Source organism: Poecilia latipinna, unplaced genomic scaffold (genome assembly GCF_001443285.1).
Source record: "Poecilia latipinna isolate Pla-1442-1.1 unplaced genomic scaffold, P_latipinna-1.0 Scaffold2115, whole genome shotgun sequence".
In the NCBI taxonomy this organism is placed as follows: Eukaryota; Metazoa; Chordata; class Actinopteri; order Cyprinodontiformes; family Poeciliidae; genus Poecilia; species Poecilia latipinna.
Window position 1 is genome coordinate 35,400 of NW_015114731.1, and position 18,138 is coordinate 53,537.

Here is an 18,138-nt window from a genome sequence, read left to right on the forward strand (position 1 = left end):
TGCTAAAATCTGGACACCATTCTTTATTAAAAATATTGTAAAATGGATTTGTCATGTTTTCATTGTGACAGTTCACTCTGAAAGTGTTTTCCAATGCAAAAAAAGTCCAATCTGGTTAAACAGTACCTGCTTGACACCACTAAATATAATTTGCACAGACAAATGAGATCTACAGTTAGTGAGGTAAATGAGCACAAGACATCAAATACATGTCTTACATTTTTATTTCATATGCTCATTGCAATTCACTGCACTGTTCAAAAGTAAAGTACAAACTTACTGTATTTACAACAAACATAAGGCTTTACCCAAAGGGAGCAGCCTTTGGGTAAAGCTGTGCACCACTATAAAGAATATCATCTGTAAAAGAAGAGGTTCACTTGAGAGAAAATAATTTAATTTTAATTTTTCAGGAATGAATCATAACAAAAAAAAAATGCATGAAACTTTGACAACTTGTTCAACATTTCTGTTTGTAATTTTATGTAACGAATGCAAAACTGGATCAAATGATGACTCATTAGAAGGCCTAAGAAGAACACCGACACGGTGAAAAGGTTGACATTACCACCAGGGAGAGAACTAAAACATGCAGGATGCCGGCCCCGGAAGGCCGAATTTGGGTTCCCCTGTTCTAGAGTGTTCTCACTTAGACTCGTCAGAGTGAGTTCTCATGTGACGTATCAAATCTGTTTTTCTAAGTTAACTTTTTTCGCACGCAACACATTGAAAAGGTTTCTCATCTGTGTGAGTTATGAAATGAGTTTTTAAGCTACTGCTGTGGCAAAATGCTTTTCCACATGTCTTGCACAAAAATGGCTTCTCGCCTGTGTGAACCCTCATGTGTCTATTCAGTAAGTCTTTTCTTCTGAAAGTTTTTTCGCAGACATCACAGGGAAACGGCCTTTCATCTGTGTGAATCCTCACGTGATTAGTCAAATGCACTTTTTGAGAAAAACCTTTGCCACAAATCACACAAAAGAACGGCTTCTCACCCGTGTGAACTCTCTGGTGTTTATTCAATGCGTCTTTAGATCTGAAGGTTTTTTCACACGCATCACAGGGAAAAGGTTTTTCATCTGTGTGAATTCTCACGTGATCAGACAAATCCCCCTTTTGAGCAAATTGTTCGCCACAAATCGTACAAGACGAGGACTTCTCCTCTGTGTGAGTCCTCATGTGAATTGTGAAATTGACTTTTTCTTTGTAACTTTTTCCACATGTCGTACATTGAAAATGAGTCTCTAATGTGTGAGCCATGAAGTGAACTCTTAAGGTGTGGCTATGATGGAAAGCTTTTCCACAGAACCCACACAGAAAGGGCTTCTCACCTGTGTGTCTTCTAATGTGAACCACTAACTGGCCTTTTCGATTAAACCGTTCTCCACAGGTAACACACAAAAAGCGCTTCTCGCCTGTGTGAACTGTCATATGTTCAGTTAGTGAGCTTCTTGCTCTGAAAGTTTTTTCGCAGATATTACAGGTAAAAGGCCTTTCATCTGTGTGACGCCTCATGTGATTGGTCAAATGAGCCTTTTCATTGAAAGTTTTCTCACAAATCGTACAAGAGAGAAGCTTCGCACCTGTGTGAATTCTGACGTGCCTATTAAAATCTGATTTTCTTATGAAGCTTTTACCACAGTACAGACATTTAAAAGGTTTCTCACCTGTGTGAATTGTGATGTGCTTATTAAAATCTGATTTTCTAGTAAAGCTTTTTCCACAGTACAGACATTTAAAAGGCTTCTCACCTGTGTGAATTCTGACATGCTTATTCAAATCAGACTTTGTAATGAAGCTTTTTCCACAGGACTGACATTTAAAAGGCTTCTCGCCAGTGTGAGTTCTAATGTGAACTATTAATTGGCATTTTCGAATAAACCCTTCCCCACAGGTCACGCACAAAAATGGCTTCTCGTCTGTGTGAATCCTCATGTGATCATTCAATGAAACTTTTGATTTGAAAGTCTTTTCACAGGTATTGCAGGTATAAGGCCTTTCATCTGTGTGAAGCATCATGTGATAAGTCAAATTACATTTTCGGCCAAAACTTTTGCCACAAATCACACAAGAGAAAGGCTTCTCACCTGAGTGAATTCTGACATGTTCATCAAGAACTGATTTTTTAGTGAAGCTTTTTCCACAGGACAGACACTTGAAAGGTCTCTCACCTGTGTGAATTCTTATGTGAACCATTAAGTGTCCTTGTTTTATAAAACATTTTCCACATGTTGTACATGGAAAACGCTTCTCACCTATCTGCCTTTTCGACTGCTGGGTCAAGTTATTATTTTGAGTAAAAATGTCCCTTCTGGGTTTTGAATTGTCACAGTTGTTACTCTTTGTGGTTTTCAGATAGCTCTTATCTAGTTTCTGTGCTTTATCTTGCTTGGATTCTGAGTCTTTATGATGGTTTCCTTCTTGATCCTGGTTCTCAGATTCACTGAAGTCCTGAGAGATGACTTGGTTCCTGACTGGATCTGGTTTAATGTGGTTCTTTTCTTCATCATTTGAAGTCACCATAAATGTGTCTTTATTCTCCTGCTTCAGTTCAAGTTGGTCTTCATGCTCACCTATGCAGATCTCCAATACTTCCTCTTTAGTCCAGGGATGTTCTGTCTCTTGCTGCTCTTCTTTCATCTGCAGAGGTTCTGGTTCCTCCTGGTCCAAACTGGAATTACTCTCCCGTTTCCAGAGCTGCTGGTCAGAAGAAACCTCCTCTTTCCAAACATAATCCTGTAGATCGTCTGGAAACAAAAACACAGGAGAAAGTTTTTCTATTGTGGGTTTAAAAAAAACACTTAACTTTAATTGATAAGTAGCTAACTTTAGGGTTAAATCCTAAAATGTTTTGGAAAACATGAATTTAGTCTGAATGTATTGTAGTCTAATAAGCTATGGTATGTTTAAAAAAAATACATCCTTTATAATCACTGTTCCTCTTAATTTTCTTTTCTATTTGTCATCATAACAGTATATGTGGCTCTATTCCCTTTTGGCTTCATATTCTCATCCTACTCAGCTACATTTGTCTCAATAGTAACAACTTTGTTGAAAAACTTCCTAAATAGTTTAATCGAACTCATGACTTCTGTCTTTGCTGAGTTGGCATCACAGATAATTAAACTATTAGATTTAAATTGTTCCCTTGCCTCCATCTTTTCTTTCTCTCTCCTCTGCTTTATCTCTTTCTGGAATACATTTCTGCAATAAACTATCCCCTTTTTAGAACTTCTTTGTTCATGTAGAGGACTTTATTGGCAACGAAAATATAAATTACTAAATGGCTCAATAAAGCAGATAAAGTGGTAAATATTGCATCAAAAATGTTTAAATAAGAACTTTCCCAACTTAGAGATTGGATCTTGATGTTGGTCAATAAGAGAGAAATTGACTCCCTTACCACTTTGTCACTTTACCTCCTACAAAGAGTCAGAAGGAAAAACAAAAGATGAGGGAAACAGAAACAAATCTGTAAATAAACAAAGGTGAAAACAGGAGGGGAGAAAATATTACAGGAGAAAATAAATTAATGTGTAATCAATGAAATGGTCAGCAAGTTAAAAAAATTATTAAATATATAATATATTATATAAAAATGATATCGTTCATGAAAATGAAAACTAAATAAAACAAAATTGGAAATAAAACAAATAGCAATAAGTTAATGTAATATTAACTTATTACACTTCAAAATGTACCCTTTATAATCAAATAAGTTTTAAATACTCTTTTTTTGGGATACATTATTTGCTATTATATTACCTCAAGTTTGCTCTACACCTTTCTGATTTAGAAAGAACTTGACACACTTCTCATATTTTTAATCTGGTTTGAATTTGTTAAACTCTTTTGACCTAAATATAAATATACAATGCATTTAAAAATCATTTTGTTGAGGCTACACTTCATGACACAAATTAATAAAACAACTTTTTTGTGGTTGCATCCATCAAAATGATCTAAGGATTATTCTGGGACATTAACTCAGAGTAAATGAAATAAATATATTCAGTAAAAGAAGCTATAGTTTTTGGTAATTAATGTCAGAGGGTCCTGTCATCATATAGTTTTTTTTCCCCCTTCCCAATGAATCTCTGAAATGCAAGAGTTTAAGCTTGGTACTTTCCAAATTACAGCAGACTAAAGATGCTCACGGTAGTAAAACAAATTGCAGTTTTGCTGTAGACGTTTTTGCTGAAACAACACGCCAACTTCAGCTTCATTGCCTGATTTCCGCTGATATGTCCCAAAATGAACGCTTTAAACCCGAAATCTACATCCTCCGTCATCAGCAAGACGGTGGTATCATTTGCGTTTCTTACCTTTTCGGTGTGAAGTGAGCTGCGGTGTCCGAGCGAAATCCAGCAGTCTGCGCTGATCGTCCATCTCTTCCTCCTTCACGATAATTTCCTTAAACTCTGTGAATGTTTCTTCAGCAGGACCTAACTGCTCATTGATGAACTCTCGTTTTAGCTGGACTGAAGACATTATTGCTGTAAACATTCACATATTCAGCCCGCAGATGGTCAAACTCTAGATTGAGTCCAAGTAGAAGGAAAGCTAACACTGCTAGCTTCACAGTTCTTCTTCTTGAGTTTAAATGTCGGTTGACAAAGGCCGTTAGGTAAGCATTACCGCAACCTACTGGTAAGCAGTGTGGTTCATGAGGATTTAATTTATTCTATATATACATACACTTAAATATAGATCTATTACATATACATATCTACATTTATAAAAACAGCAATTTTCTAATTTGTGGATTTATGGCAGGTGGCATTAAATGTTCTATTTTACCTACTTAAACTATATTCTTGTATATAATTCCATTTCCTTTAGAAATTTAATAAAGGTTTTATTAATATGTGAGGTATTTCTCATACACACACACACATACATTTATCTTTGTGAGAGATTAATTTTATTACTTTATTTTTCACATAATGGGTTATAGCAGAAAATAGTATTGTATTGTTCATACGTGGAATCAGCATAATAAAAAAAAAAGACGGCAATCACATCAGTATAAACTCATTTTATGTAAACACCAACATTCAATACGCTGCTTTCAACAAGCAAACGTCTGTGTTCATTTCAGCATGTCCTATAAAATACAATTTGCTCTCATGGATTCACGTAGAGACACTATTCAGAATTCATCACAGTCTACCAAGGAATCAGAAAAGGAAAAGCTACTCGGCTGAATTCATTTTAAATGAATATTTGCTGAGTATAACAGATCTAAATTTAGGAATTATGCATTTTAGCTTCCCCTGTGATTGTAAATAAATACATTTTCTAGTCTCTGGTATGTATAGTATTTTATTGATGTTGAAACAGATTGTGGAAGTTGAACATCAGCGTATGTTCAATCATTTTTGCTGCAATCACAGAAGAGGATTGGTGTCACCTTGTTTGCAGAAAGAAAACCAACAAAATAAAGAGTTACTTGTGAAAATGTCGAAAACAGTTCTTGTTCTTCTTGAGACACAGATGCACTTTGCACTTTGAACATTTGAAGACAGTCTGGCCCTTACACTGAGGCATCTTGCAGCGTTGCCGTCCGCTCTCCACCACCGGCCAGTGACCGACAGCGTCTGAACGCACTTTCAGTGTCGGAATATCCTTAGCCGGGCCTCGACGTTTCTTCTTCTCAAATTCACTTTCGACGTCAAAGTAAGGCCATCCCCTCTTCTTCTTGGACAGGTCTTTGCCTTGCATAAAAAGAGCTTGTGCAACTGAAACCCTAAAAGCAAGAAAGTCCTTCTGCCTCCGTCTTGGAATACCCAACGATTCACAATCACGTTTGTATAACAGCCAGCTGTTCACAATGACCATATCAAGTAACTGACAAAACAACCTGTGGTGGTACTTTCTGGACCTAATCTGGGTGCGATAGGATGTAATCAGCACATCAAGAGCATGGATGCCGGCCACAAACTTGTTGTACAGGCTGATGATGTTTGGGTATTCCACTGATTGTTTCTGCTTCAACTTTCTGCTCCATTTTTGGACGTTGGCCACAGGATGGGCACTAGCAAAGGTGCTAGTAACAGTCACCCCCCCGTAGTAAAACCACTTGACTGCTCTTATTTCCACATCGTCGACGGCAGCCCTCTTCTCTTCAAACGACCCCAATCCTTTCTTCTTCAACTCAGGATCTGTGCTAAAACTGCAGCTTCGGAGGCCATTTTTCTCCACAGCTCCAAGGGCTGGTATCCCCTTCTTTGTGAGAGCTGCAAACAAATCAAAGGATGTAAACTGACTGTCAAAATACAAAAGATGATTGGCAGAACCATGGATGACTTGTGTAAGCTTCAGGACAATGTTTCCACTTGTCCCGATGTCTGGTTCTCCAGGTAGAGGATCCATTTTCCCTGTGAATACATCGAACGAGTGAATCAGGCCCTTTGTATCACACAACATGAAGATCTTGTATCCCGATTCGCGTGACCTTTTGGGGATATACTGCACCAGACTAGAATCACATTTTAAAGGGACCATTTGCTGAGCAATACACAGCATCTGATCTTTAGGGAGGCTGTTAAACTTTTGGAGAAGTGAATCAAAAACCGGCCTAATTTTGAAGAGTGCGTCTCCACTGTTGGCGGCCATGGTGCTGTTGTCGTTGAAATGAAGGAACTCCTTAATCTTCTTCCATCTCTCCCGGGTCATCACATCAGCCACATACTCTACTCGGCACTCATTGGACCAGTACATTCCCGAATTTGGAAGATGTAGAATACTCATGTACACTAAAGTCCCGATAAACTGCTCGAGTTCATTTCGATCCAGCTTGAGGCCAGTGTAACGATTGCGTGTGCTTTCCTGAATGAAATACAGATTGCTTTGTTCTACAATAGTATCCAGAAGATCCGTGTCGAAGAAGTCCCGGAAGTACTGAATGGGTTCTCTGATTTCTACAATTTCATCAGACGCGGGAAGAGAACCTCGCCACGTCGGGACGTCTTTCGCAGAGTCCTCTGACTGCACCGTCTCCCACGACAACCTTCGCCATCGTCTCGCTTCAACAGAGGCCGACCGAGCGCAGGGTGCAGCGGCGCTGGTGCTGGCAGCTGGATCGTTGCTGCCGTCGGACTCTTCGTCACTGCTGCTTTCATCACTTGGTTTTGGTCTGTTGTCCTCATCGCTGTCGTCGCTGTCGCTGAGGCAGCTGTCATCACTTTCCACTGGTGGGACTCTGGTTCGAATCCTGCTGTCCTGCAGAGAGCAGGTGATGATGATGATGATAATGATGATTAGGTTCTGGTTTTAAATATGATTATCGTATTTTCTGGACTATAAGGCACATCTAAAAACCTTCATTTTCCTCAAAAGCCGACAGTGCGCCTTATAATCCGGTGCACTTTATATATCAGGGGTCCCCAAACTACGGCCCGCGGGCCTCCACATTTGGTCCGGCCCCCTGAACAATACCAGAGAGCATTCAGATTTTTTTTCATTTACTGTATTTTCTGGTTTATATGTGGATTTTTCTTCAACCACCAGGTGGCTCTTTAGCAGGAACTGTGGGTGTTTGGATTTTTCTTCAACCACCAGGGGGCTCTTTAGCAGGAAGTGTGTCCTGTAAACTGTGAGGCGCACTGCTGCCATCTGTTGGACTTTTACGAAACTGCTTGACTTTTATGTTATTTAATCAGTTTGCTAGCGGTAGAGCAGATGAACACACGTGTCTGTTATGAACGCCGCATTCCAGGAAGCAATGCCTGTAAGTAGCAGCGTATACTTCAAAACGAGCCTTTATGTTAACATATGAGAAATTAATATGTTAAAGTTACATTCCCTCAATGGAATATATACTAGTCAGTCCCAGTGACCGTTTCACTCATGGGTTTTGCCCATGTGCTTTCTGGGTAAAAATCAATCGATTTCCTGCCCTGCAAATCCGGGAGCTTGATTTCTGTGTGTTTAGAAAAGCGCTATGCAAATAAAATGAATTATTATTATTAAAAGTAGAGGTACAAATCTGCAGTATTCAGTTTTTATTGTACTGTTGCACAAAGTTGTATAAAAAAACTTTTTATAGAAATGGAGTGATTTTAACAAAATGACTTGTTTTCTTATTTGCCTGTTATTTACAACAGGCAAATTATTTTATTGTTTTACAAATCAGTCATGGTCAACAAAATTTGGTTGTTTTGGCAAATAAAATTACAAAAAATCACTTTAAACTTTTATTTAAAAAATGTTTTTTGTTTTTATATTTTTTTCATTTTGGGACAATATGAGATAATTTGTGAAAACATTGATCTCCTCTTCCTCCCTGAGCTACTATTGCCGTCTGACCAAAAACAACCAACCAGAGCCAAGAGGAGGGTCTTAGTGCCGTCAATCAATCTCATGTCCTCGCTGCTAATTGTTCTAATAGTAGAAAAACAACTTATTGTGACAGAAAAAAACATTTATTGACATCATACATGGCTATGCTGGCTAGCAACCACTACAGGATGCGCTAGCTGTAGCGTAGCAGAGACCTAGTGGGGATGAGCAGCGCAACACAGAGTATGATTAACAACGCTTAAATAGTTTAGCAGGAAGAATGGAGGAAAAAGCATCCAGATGTGCCTGATTGAGACATATCCACACAGTCGGTGCTGCTACTAAATACCAATTTGAATGGTGTAAATATTTATGTAGTGAATTATTTTAGGTTTAACATTTCAGTTACTTTGTAGAAATCAGTTTCAATTTTCATTTTTTCTGTAGCAAAAGTCAAATTTAACTGATCATGACTGATTGTTAAAAGTGGCAAAACTTCCAAGGGGGTGAATACTTTTTTAAAAACATTGTTCAGCAATTTGTGTGTGTGAATTTCCTCACCTGTGTTTCACTGCTTTGACGTTTAGATGTTTGTCTTCTGAACAACGAGGGACGGTCTAATCGACACAGAAAGGTGCTGGTTAAAATGTGACTTAGAAATAATTAAAACAACACGTACATTTAAACCAACATCACACAACGGGGACAAATTAGTTTGTTTTTCATACGTATCTGTATGGTTGAACTTCAGGAAGTGAGTCTTTGGAACTGACTTTTCGCTCATTGTTTCAGTTTTAGACTTGTTGAGTTTTACCAACTCTGTTGCCGATTTTGCCTAATTGATCACAGCAGGGCTTCAATCAAAAACCACACAGGACATAAGTAGATTTTAAACTGCAGCAATGCATTCTGGGTACAGAATAAACAACATTTACTGCAAAAGGAGAACGTGGCTCCAGTTTTCCACCAAATCTCTTCATTACTGAAGATTCGAAACTTTCAATTATTTTCTGAACAATGTTAAGAAAAGCCTGAATATCTCAAAAGGTTAAGAGATTTGTAAAACTAATGTTTCACCAAACATCCCACAGCTAGAAAAATGTCCAATTATGTTACATGGAGGTAAAATGTTGCTATTCATGCATGTAAATAAAGTCGTAGCTACAAAGAATTTCAACATTACTGATAAACTACATCTGTTAAAATGTCCACACTTCTGATGGGATGTCACAAATGTTTTGGGGTTTTTTGCCTCGTTTTTATAGAAATGCATGATATATTTGCACCACCTTTAGAATCTGAAGCAAATAGTTTAGTTTCAAATAATTCAAACGGTGAGGAGATTCTGTTTAAAGAGAGGACAACGTGAAACAAAAAAAGGGTTTTATATTAGACTCTGTTACTTAAATTATCAGTATTAGGTTAATTCTACTGTAAGGCATTTTCTTAAGTAAAAAAATTATTCAAATTACATTTTCACAAAAAATTAAAGCAGACTAAAATAAATTTGAGCATTTTGAATCGATTCAGATTTCCCAGGATTGCACCTGTAATACATGATATGTATTTAATTTTAAATATTGGCTATAACTGCAATTTTAATACAGGATATTGATAATGACCCTAATTTTAATTTTGGTATCTTTTACTTTCACAAAAAGACACATCATGCCAAGATCAGGTGATGCACACAAAATGAAATTTAACTGTTTTTACTCGCTTTATTTGCCGTTTAAAACAAAACATAAAGTCAACAAGATTACAAGCATAAGATGAATAAAATGAAACAAAACAGCTTTACTCGCTTAAAAACATCATATCAAAAAGCATATGTGAAATGGCGTAAACGGAGTACTAAAAACAAAAGTTAAAAGTTCTAGTTTCACTTATAACACAAGAAAAATGTTAAGTGAAATAATCTGCCAGTGGTACCGGTACTTTTTCATCAATACTAAGAAATTATTGACTTAAAAACAAAAAAACAGCTCCATTAGCTTGCTGAAAAGTTATGTATAAGTTAGTTTTGTCTTATTTCAAGCTTAGAAACATACTTGGACTAGAAATAGACCAAAGTTGGTAAAAGCATTTTGTGTTTTTGCAGGGCAGCTACTCTAACTGGGCCTTGGTCATGTCCTCCATGTGATGCTGGTTTCCCTTCATAAACATCAGACTCTCAAAGCCAACATCTGACACGCCGGCCCTCAGAATGTCGTGGCTTTGACAGAACAGGTGCCAGACGGCGGCGCTGGACGGGACGGGTGTGTTGTATTTGGTGAACAAGTCGATCAGGACCTGTTCTCCCAGAAAGGCCCGATCCGTCATAGCGTCCTTGGATCCGGCCTCCAGCCAGGTCTTCACCAGGTTCTGAGCCTTCCACTTCAGCGACCTGTGGCTCCTGTCGTCACAGGACCGAGTGATGTTGCTGAAGAAGTCATCTTCCTCCTCCTCCTCCTCCTCGTTGCTGGAGGTGTTGCTGCCCTCCTCACTGAGCGCGCTCAGGGCCGTCTGTACGACCGCCTCCATTGCTTTGGTCACTCTGCCAACCTGGCTGTTGTTGAACTGCTCCAACCAGAACAGACGAAACTTGGGGTGGAAGGCAGCAGCCAGCTGGCACTCCAGGTCCTCCAGGAGTGGCCCAAACCTTTTAGAGATGCCTGCCAGTATGGCGTCCACCAGAGGACCGCAGTGCAGCAGACGCTTCAACTTGACCTCCTTCAGCCTCATCACGGTGGCCGCGACTGTTGGCAGAAGGCTACCGAGGTAGGCCTGGTCCTCCCCCTGGATTTTATCCAAAGCCTTGGCGACGTTACACATCACCTGGACGTATTCACTCAGGAAGCCGACATCAGAGCTGGTGAAGGTCTGGAGCTTCAGCTGCGTCATCACCCTGTTCACAGCATCCCTGCTTTTCTCAAGCAGGCCGTTGAGGACTACAACAGAGTTGTAAGTTGAGTTCCATCTGGTACCGTCGGGGACCGCCAACCTCCTCTTAAACGCTTCAAATATGCAGGCTGCTGCCACCGTGTTGCGGCTCTGCAGGCACCACAGCGCCTGGGCTTTGGACATGGCCTTCCTGTAGGCTGACCTGAACAGGGTGCAGTTCAGAGCCTCGCTGGCATCCACGCTGGCTACCAAATTAAAGGTATGAGCGGCGCACTTCATGTGCACCGGCAGTTTAAGGCCCAGACTGCTGGACTTGTCAAGGGTGGCATCAACGGAGATGTACTCCACGCCTCCGGCCTCAGGATCCACATCCTGGATCCAATCTTCTTCCGACTCGGCAGCGGCTTCAGGAATGTTTGGCAAGAACTCGGCTTCTGCACCGAACTGCACAAACGCCTTCACAAAGTTTTTGCCGTTGTCCGTCGTGGTTCTGGTCACTTTGTCTTGCAGATTGAACTTGGAATGGGTGTCTAGCATGGCCTGGGCGAGAACGTCGGAGGAGTGATGACCTTTGACCCGAGTGCAGGCCAGGAGCGCGTGCCGTCTTGCGCGAGTCTTGGGGTCCAGCCAATGTGCCGTTATGCCCAGGTAGGACTTGTTGTGGGCCGACCAGCAGTCCGCAGTGGTGGCAACCCAGGGGATGTCCTCAAGCAATCTGCATTTAAAAACAAATAATTAATATTTAACATAAATTCACACTGTGTACATAAACTGGAGCACAATATTATCAAATCAGAAACTAATCTCTTATCTGCGTCTCCATGTAAGTTACGTTTCACTCATGCCGCCATGTTTGCTTAGCCTCACAGCAAAATCAATGACCGGTTACCAATTAAAAAATAAAATTAGACTGTTGAACAGGTTAAAGAGTTTGTTTATTAATAATAAGAGGAACGACACACTTGTGAGTTTGAAGCCTAAAACTTCAACCCTATGAATGAGCCTGTTGCAATAAATCTTACCAAACGATAAATCAACCCAGTAATTAATGCCATAAATAATAATATTGTTGTTTTGAGACCATTTTCAAGTAATTCACTGATAATGACGTAATAATGCAAGTTCACCTTCTCAGATAAACTTCAGTTTTGTAAAGAAAACTTGACACTGGAACAAGAAGATATTTTAAATATCCAAAATAAAACCATCAATAAAATGGATTCTGATGTTTCATATATCATTTATTCATCAGAATAGAAATTATTGATCTCATTTTAGTACCATGTGATTAAATTGTTAAATGATTAATTGCAACACATTTACAAACATACAATCTTCAGTGTAAACCATCCTTCTTGGTATTGTTGGTATATTATTTGACACAAATATTAATTGGTTAATTTCAATGTTTTTGTTGCAATAGTGGTAGATGCGTTATTATTATGCTCTGTAACTTTCTGCTTGGTGTAAATGACTATTAATCGATAAACTGAATAAATGTATTGAAATGTTTTGAGTTTTCAACATCACCTAATGAAACAAAATAGGAAGTAATAACCACCTTAATAGGGACTGACTATAAATGTTGGTTGACTGAAACTGTTTTCAAACATTGTCGTCTGGTGGACTCTGTCCGATTTGATGACCTGTTTACAAATGTAGAGTTTGTAGTTGGTGTGATTTGCTTTCTCACTGCACTGTCAAACAATTCAAACACTTAGAAAAACTGTTCCTCCCATCACTCCAATCTGTTGTTTTATAAAGGTCAAACTAGACAATCATTAAACCATAAAGTACGCCATTCCAAAAATAAGAAAACTTACCTTATGAGATGCTCTTCCAGCTGATCGTGGCTGGCCAAGATGCTCCTGCTCAGGATGTGGCGGGACATAGACGTCATGCTGGGGTTCAACATCCTTATCAGGCCAACAAAGGTGGGGGACTCCACCACGTGTAACGGTAGCAAGTTGTGGACAAACAGGTCCATAATCTGTTTGTCCACCATAGACTGGCTGACGTCAGTCCCAGCAGTTTTGGAAGAAGTTTCACCAAAGCTGGGCTGCCGCGCTCTCTTTGCACATGGCTGTGATGACTGGCTACTAGCGCTGCTGCTAACAGATAGCCTGTGTTTCCCACGCGAAGAGCCGGCCTTAATGTCCTCCTCAAACTGGGTGGCATGCGCCGGATGCTTCCGGTTGATATGCGACTTTAAATTGTACAGACTCTTCGCTTGTCCCTTGATGGTGATCTTCTTGGGTTGGCACAGGACGCACTGGAAGTGGAGGGTTTTTTCGTTGGACTTATCCCTGGCCTCGAAAAAAAAGTAGTCCTTCAGGTGGGGCCACGGGTGAGACTCCAGGCTCTCAACCTCAGCGAACTTTGCCTCACCTACAGCCGCTGTTGTCGACTCCTCTTCTACACGCGGATCATCCACGAAATAAACGCTTTGTAAGCGAGCTGAAAACAACGGAAGACTGCAGCGTTACACAATGCTTCGTTTAGCTTCCCAGCACTGAGTCGAACAATCACGTCTTGTCACATGACACATGGTAAGCTAACCACCGTTGGCGCGTTGTGTCAACCAATCACGACAACTCATCTTCAACGAAATTATTTTTTTTTTCTTTGGTAAACTTTTTTTCAGCTGAAAGTTTACAAAATAGTTAAAATAGCGCTTTAGGATTTGTCTGTAAAACTTAATTTAGGGAAAGCTAATTGCACTAAACATTTTCAAAGTTAGCAAAGAAGGTTAAACAAAATATTAGAGGATTAGTGAATGTGTTTGTGACATGCAGCCTGTATGAGTCGTGTACAAACACACTGGTAGTAGTGTGTCTGTACTAGATCATGTTAGTTAAAAAAATCATAGTTTATATAAAAACATATATTTTATTGTCATATGACAAGTAAATATTTTTTGTAAGATTTTCCACAAAAATGGGAAAGTAACTCACCTGTGTGGATCCTCCTGCGTTTCCTGCCATCTTGAGGAAAAAACCCATCATGCATTTCTCCAGAGAACAGACTTTTCCAATATTTCCCATTTGGCTCCAGGTCGTCGTCTTGCTTTAACTGCGAGTCGTTTTCTTCCTGAACCTGGTTCTCAGCTTCAGCAGCATCCTGGAGGTCCAGTTGGTTCCCGTCTGGTTCAAAGTGGTATTTTTCTTCGTTTACAGGAGAAACCTCAAAGGTATACGTCTTCCACTTCAGCAGAAGATGATCTTCATCCTGACTGACACAGAGTTCCTCGTCTTCCTCTTTTATTTGGGAAGCTTCAAACTCCTGCTGCTCTTCTTTAAGGTCTGGGGGATTTCGTTCCTCCTGGTCCCCTCTCATCCGTTGACGTTCTGCCCCGTCTTGCTCTTCTTTAATCTGCAGAGGTTCTGCTTTCTTCTGGTGCGAACTGAAGTCCCTCTCTTGCTTGCTGAGCTGCTCCATTTCAACATAATACTATAGTTGTAGAAAGGAAAACAGGAAAAAATAAAAAAGCACATTATAGTAGGTCAAATAAACCACACTGTCATTAGTCTATGCATTATTTAGCACCACAACATTAAACAATATGCATATAAATACAGTGGATCAACAAGTACACAGCAGATATAGCTGCATAGTACCGTATATTCTGGACTATAGAGCATTCCTCACTATAAGCCGCACCCACAAAGTTAAAAAAAAAAAAAACCTCTGGCGCTCTCGGTTTTCCACAACGATGCAGCAGAGGGGGGCAGACAACCCAAAATTTGAGTCATAACAGGTCAATTCAACATCACATTAATTTGTAAACAAATTAAGGTTGAAAAAGTTGCCAAGTTTAGTTTTAACTGAAGTAATTACGGTAGTTTCCGAACGGTGCCTGTAACACAGTAAAAGAGCTGATGAAACAAAACAGAAAAGTTATTGATTGGCTCATTCATCTTCCTCCTGAAGTCATCTTCTCCAGTGTCGGAGTTGAACAGCTTCGTCACATACCTTTTCTGTCTCTATGTCAGTGTTACTCTCCGTGTTGCAGTCATCCCGGGGTAAAGCTGGCTCTGAAGCTGTGGTGCCCTCTTCACGCAGCAGTCCGGCCTTTCGGAACCCACTGATGATGGTGGATTCATTCATTCTGCTCCACGCTGCTAGGATCCACTGACAGACCTCAGAAAATGACGCTCTTCGCATTCGGCCAGTTTCTGTGAAGGATTTATCCCCGCTACTCATCCAAGCCTTCCTTTCACCCCTGAATGCTGCTTTAAATGCCCGATTCACACTGATGTCAAGGGGTTGCAAATACTTTTCTGTACCTCTAGGAATAACAGCGGGAATTGAGCTGGTTCTTTTGATGGCTGCTTTCACCGAATCGGTGATGTGGGCCCTCATACTGTTCAAAACAAGCAGCGCTTTTTTCCTGCGAAAAAATCCTCCTGAGCGCTTTCCGTAGCACTCCGTTAGCCACTCCTTCATCAGATATTCTGATAGCCGTCCTCTCTGGTTGACTTTAACTACAATGTCCTTCGAGAGTTGGTCTTTCGGCATAGTTTTGCGCTTGAAAATCACCATCGGGGGGAGCTTTTGTCCAGAAGCGGTGCAGCCCAGGACACAAGTGAAATTTGTCCTCTCGTGTCCGTTGGTTTTCTCCGAAATGGATGATGCACACGTCTTGGTCAGAGACATGTCAAATGTCAATGGCACTTCACCCATATTTATAATGTTGTCTGGTCCGATGGCGTTCTCCACGATCTTTGCTTCAACAAATTGTCGGAAATTTGTAACTTTTTCCTGGTAGTCCAGGGGGAGTTGCTGAAAGAGAGGTGTCTCTGCCCTGATGGACAGGTTCTTTCTTCTCATAAATCTCAAACACCAGGACGGTCCTCCATTAAAATTGTCAATATTCATTTGGCGGGCAATTGATTTGGCATTCAGCCGGATTTGCAAGGTGGATACACCTCGGCCGCCTGCTCTCTGAGTATTTACCCAATCCTCAAGAACATCTTCAAGTTCAGGCCACCTGCTTTCTTGTCCTCTGAAAGCCTTTCTCGTCTTTTGGCATTTAGTGAGTTCTACCTGCTGCTGTCTCCAACGCCGAATCATTGATTCATTCACGCCGAGTTTAAGTGCAGCGGCTCTATTTCCCTCCAGTACTGCCAGGTCGATGGCCTTCAACTTAAAAGCAGCATCATATGAAGTTCTTCGTGTGATTTCCATAATGAAGGGGTATGAGTTTGAAAGAAAAGCTCCTTTGTGCCTGTTGCTAGCTCGTGTTTGTGCTAAATGAAAACCGGAGCTTTCTTCTTTGATTTCCAACTTCGACGTCCTATGATTCACTTCCTGCTAAAGAGCCCCCTGGCGGTCAAAGAAAAACACACAGAAAAGTCGCACCTTCGCATAAGCCGCATGGTCCAACGCAAGTCAAACAGGTTTCATATTACTGGTTACTTACAACTTTATATTATTTCATATTTAGCCTTTCATTCTTGCTAATATACCGTATGAAACATGTCTAACCATTCCAATGTAGATGAAGGGTGGCTAATGTTAGCAACACAATCCCGATATTGCCTCCATTTTCTGGAGACAAAACACTTTGGGGAATTTGTTAAAAACTAGATATTAGCTTAATATGCGTGTAATCGGTTTAATGCTAAATAAGCCATCAAAAACACTAATAAACAGCAAACTAACACCGCAGACTGTAGACGGGCAGCCATATTGGATACCAAGCACATTGCTCAGCGAACGGAGACTTTGGTATTCGCAATAACAACTTCCAGGGGTGTTATTGTTTTACTTCCAAGTCGTAAGTGGCACAAAATTGTTTAATCCATCTCTGAAACCCTCACGAAAACTCGTATATTAATAATCTGAGACGGAAAACAGGCGAGAACAAAAACATCGGAACTGCATTCAACAACTTCTCCTAAATGTTCTCAACACCGGTGTTTCAAATCTGTTCGGTAGATTATCTAGTGTCCGTCGAGCTCTTCCTCGAACTCGACGATGATTTCTTTATATAGTGTGGATCTTAACTACTGCTTAATGAAATATATCTGAAGATGAACTGAAGACACTCAGTCTACATAACACTCACCTACTCTTTCCTCAAAGTAACACAAAAAAAATAAAACAAAGTAACGACGCTGGCGCGTTGTTCCTCCCAAAGCGTATCGCTGCAGAACATGGAGAGAAATTTCACCCGGAAACAAAATCTTCCGCTCGGGTTCATTTCAAAGGCCCATTACTGACTCCTACTGGATTGGATGGTGAACAGAGCAGGAGACAGAAATAAATATTTTACTCTTTACTAAACAAAAGTTCTCCCTTATATTTTTTTTAAATTCATAATTATGCATTTACATTTATATGTATTATTTAGGTGTGTAGCTGAGGTGATTCCACTTCGTTAAACAGTTACAGTGATTTAAAAAGACTGTTTTTACATTTGAATGTTCAAAGATAGAATATTCAGCCACGTAGTGTCCAGAAACGGTAGTTTGTCATTGATGAAACATAACTTTTACCAACAACGTAACAACACAATGAAACATAACTTTTACCAATTAAATTAGATTTAATTTCTATTTCTTTGAAATTTTGCGAAGTAACAAAAATACCAGGCAGCAGAGACATCCACTATGGGAGTCTGTAATATCCTACATTATTGGTTGCTGTACTAACCAATAGAACATTTTCCATTGATTATTGTTAAGTGTATGAATAACTGCATATAACATATCTTTTTTTCATGTAAATAAAAAGCAAACTTTTTTCCCCCTTTACACCTTCTCGTGTTTTGGAAAAAGCATACATCATTTTTGGCTAGAAAGAATGTTGTTGTAGCAGACAATTAATAAATATTAGAAATATCCAAGTTACAAAATAAACGTACCTTGTGCCTCTATCAAGGGGGCCGCTAATAAAATATACATTTTATGTCGCCACTTCTTCCGTTCCTTCTGTTGCCAACTGCCGCTGCACAACATAAGCAGCGGA

The 18,138-nt window shown here is 39.9% G+C and overlaps 1 protein-coding gene and 1 pseudogene across 4 annotated transcripts; both read right to left on the reverse strand.

The window, feature by feature from the left end:
* Positions 1–208: 208 nt before the first annotated feature.
* LOC106936300 (oocyte zinc finger protein XlCOF6-like) lies at positions 209–4,512 on the reverse strand (annotated as a pseudogene).
* A 395-nt stretch (positions 4,513–4,907) lies between these two features.
* On the reverse strand, positions 4,908–17,381 carry LOC106936298 (uncharacterized). 4 transcript variants are annotated; one of them, XM_015017178.1, is made up of 5 exons: positions 17,237–17,381; positions 15,139–16,491; positions 14,121–14,616; positions 12,990–13,623; positions 10,247–11,881 (listed from the first exon to the last, which is right to left on the reverse strand). In XM_015017178.1, the coding sequence occupies exons 2-5, from the start codon at positions 16,351–16,353 to the stop codon at positions 10,390–10,392; spliced, it is 3,837 nt and encodes a 1,278-aa protein (XP_014872664.1). In that variant the 5' UTR covers positions 16,354–16,491; positions 17,237–17,381; the 3' UTR covers positions 10,247–10,389. The 4 variants fall into 4 exon arrangements, with proteins under 4 accessions (XP_014872665.1, XP_014872664.1, XP_014872666.1 ...); XM_015017179.1 differs by lacking the exons at positions 10,247–11,881; positions 12,990–13,623; positions 17,237–17,381 and adding exons at positions 4,908–7,224; positions 8,845–8,900 and having other exon boundaries at positions 15,139–17,225; XM_015017180.1 differs by lacking the exon at positions 15,139–16,491 and having other exon boundaries at positions 17,237–17,379.
* Positions 17,382–18,138: the final 757 nt, after the last annotated feature.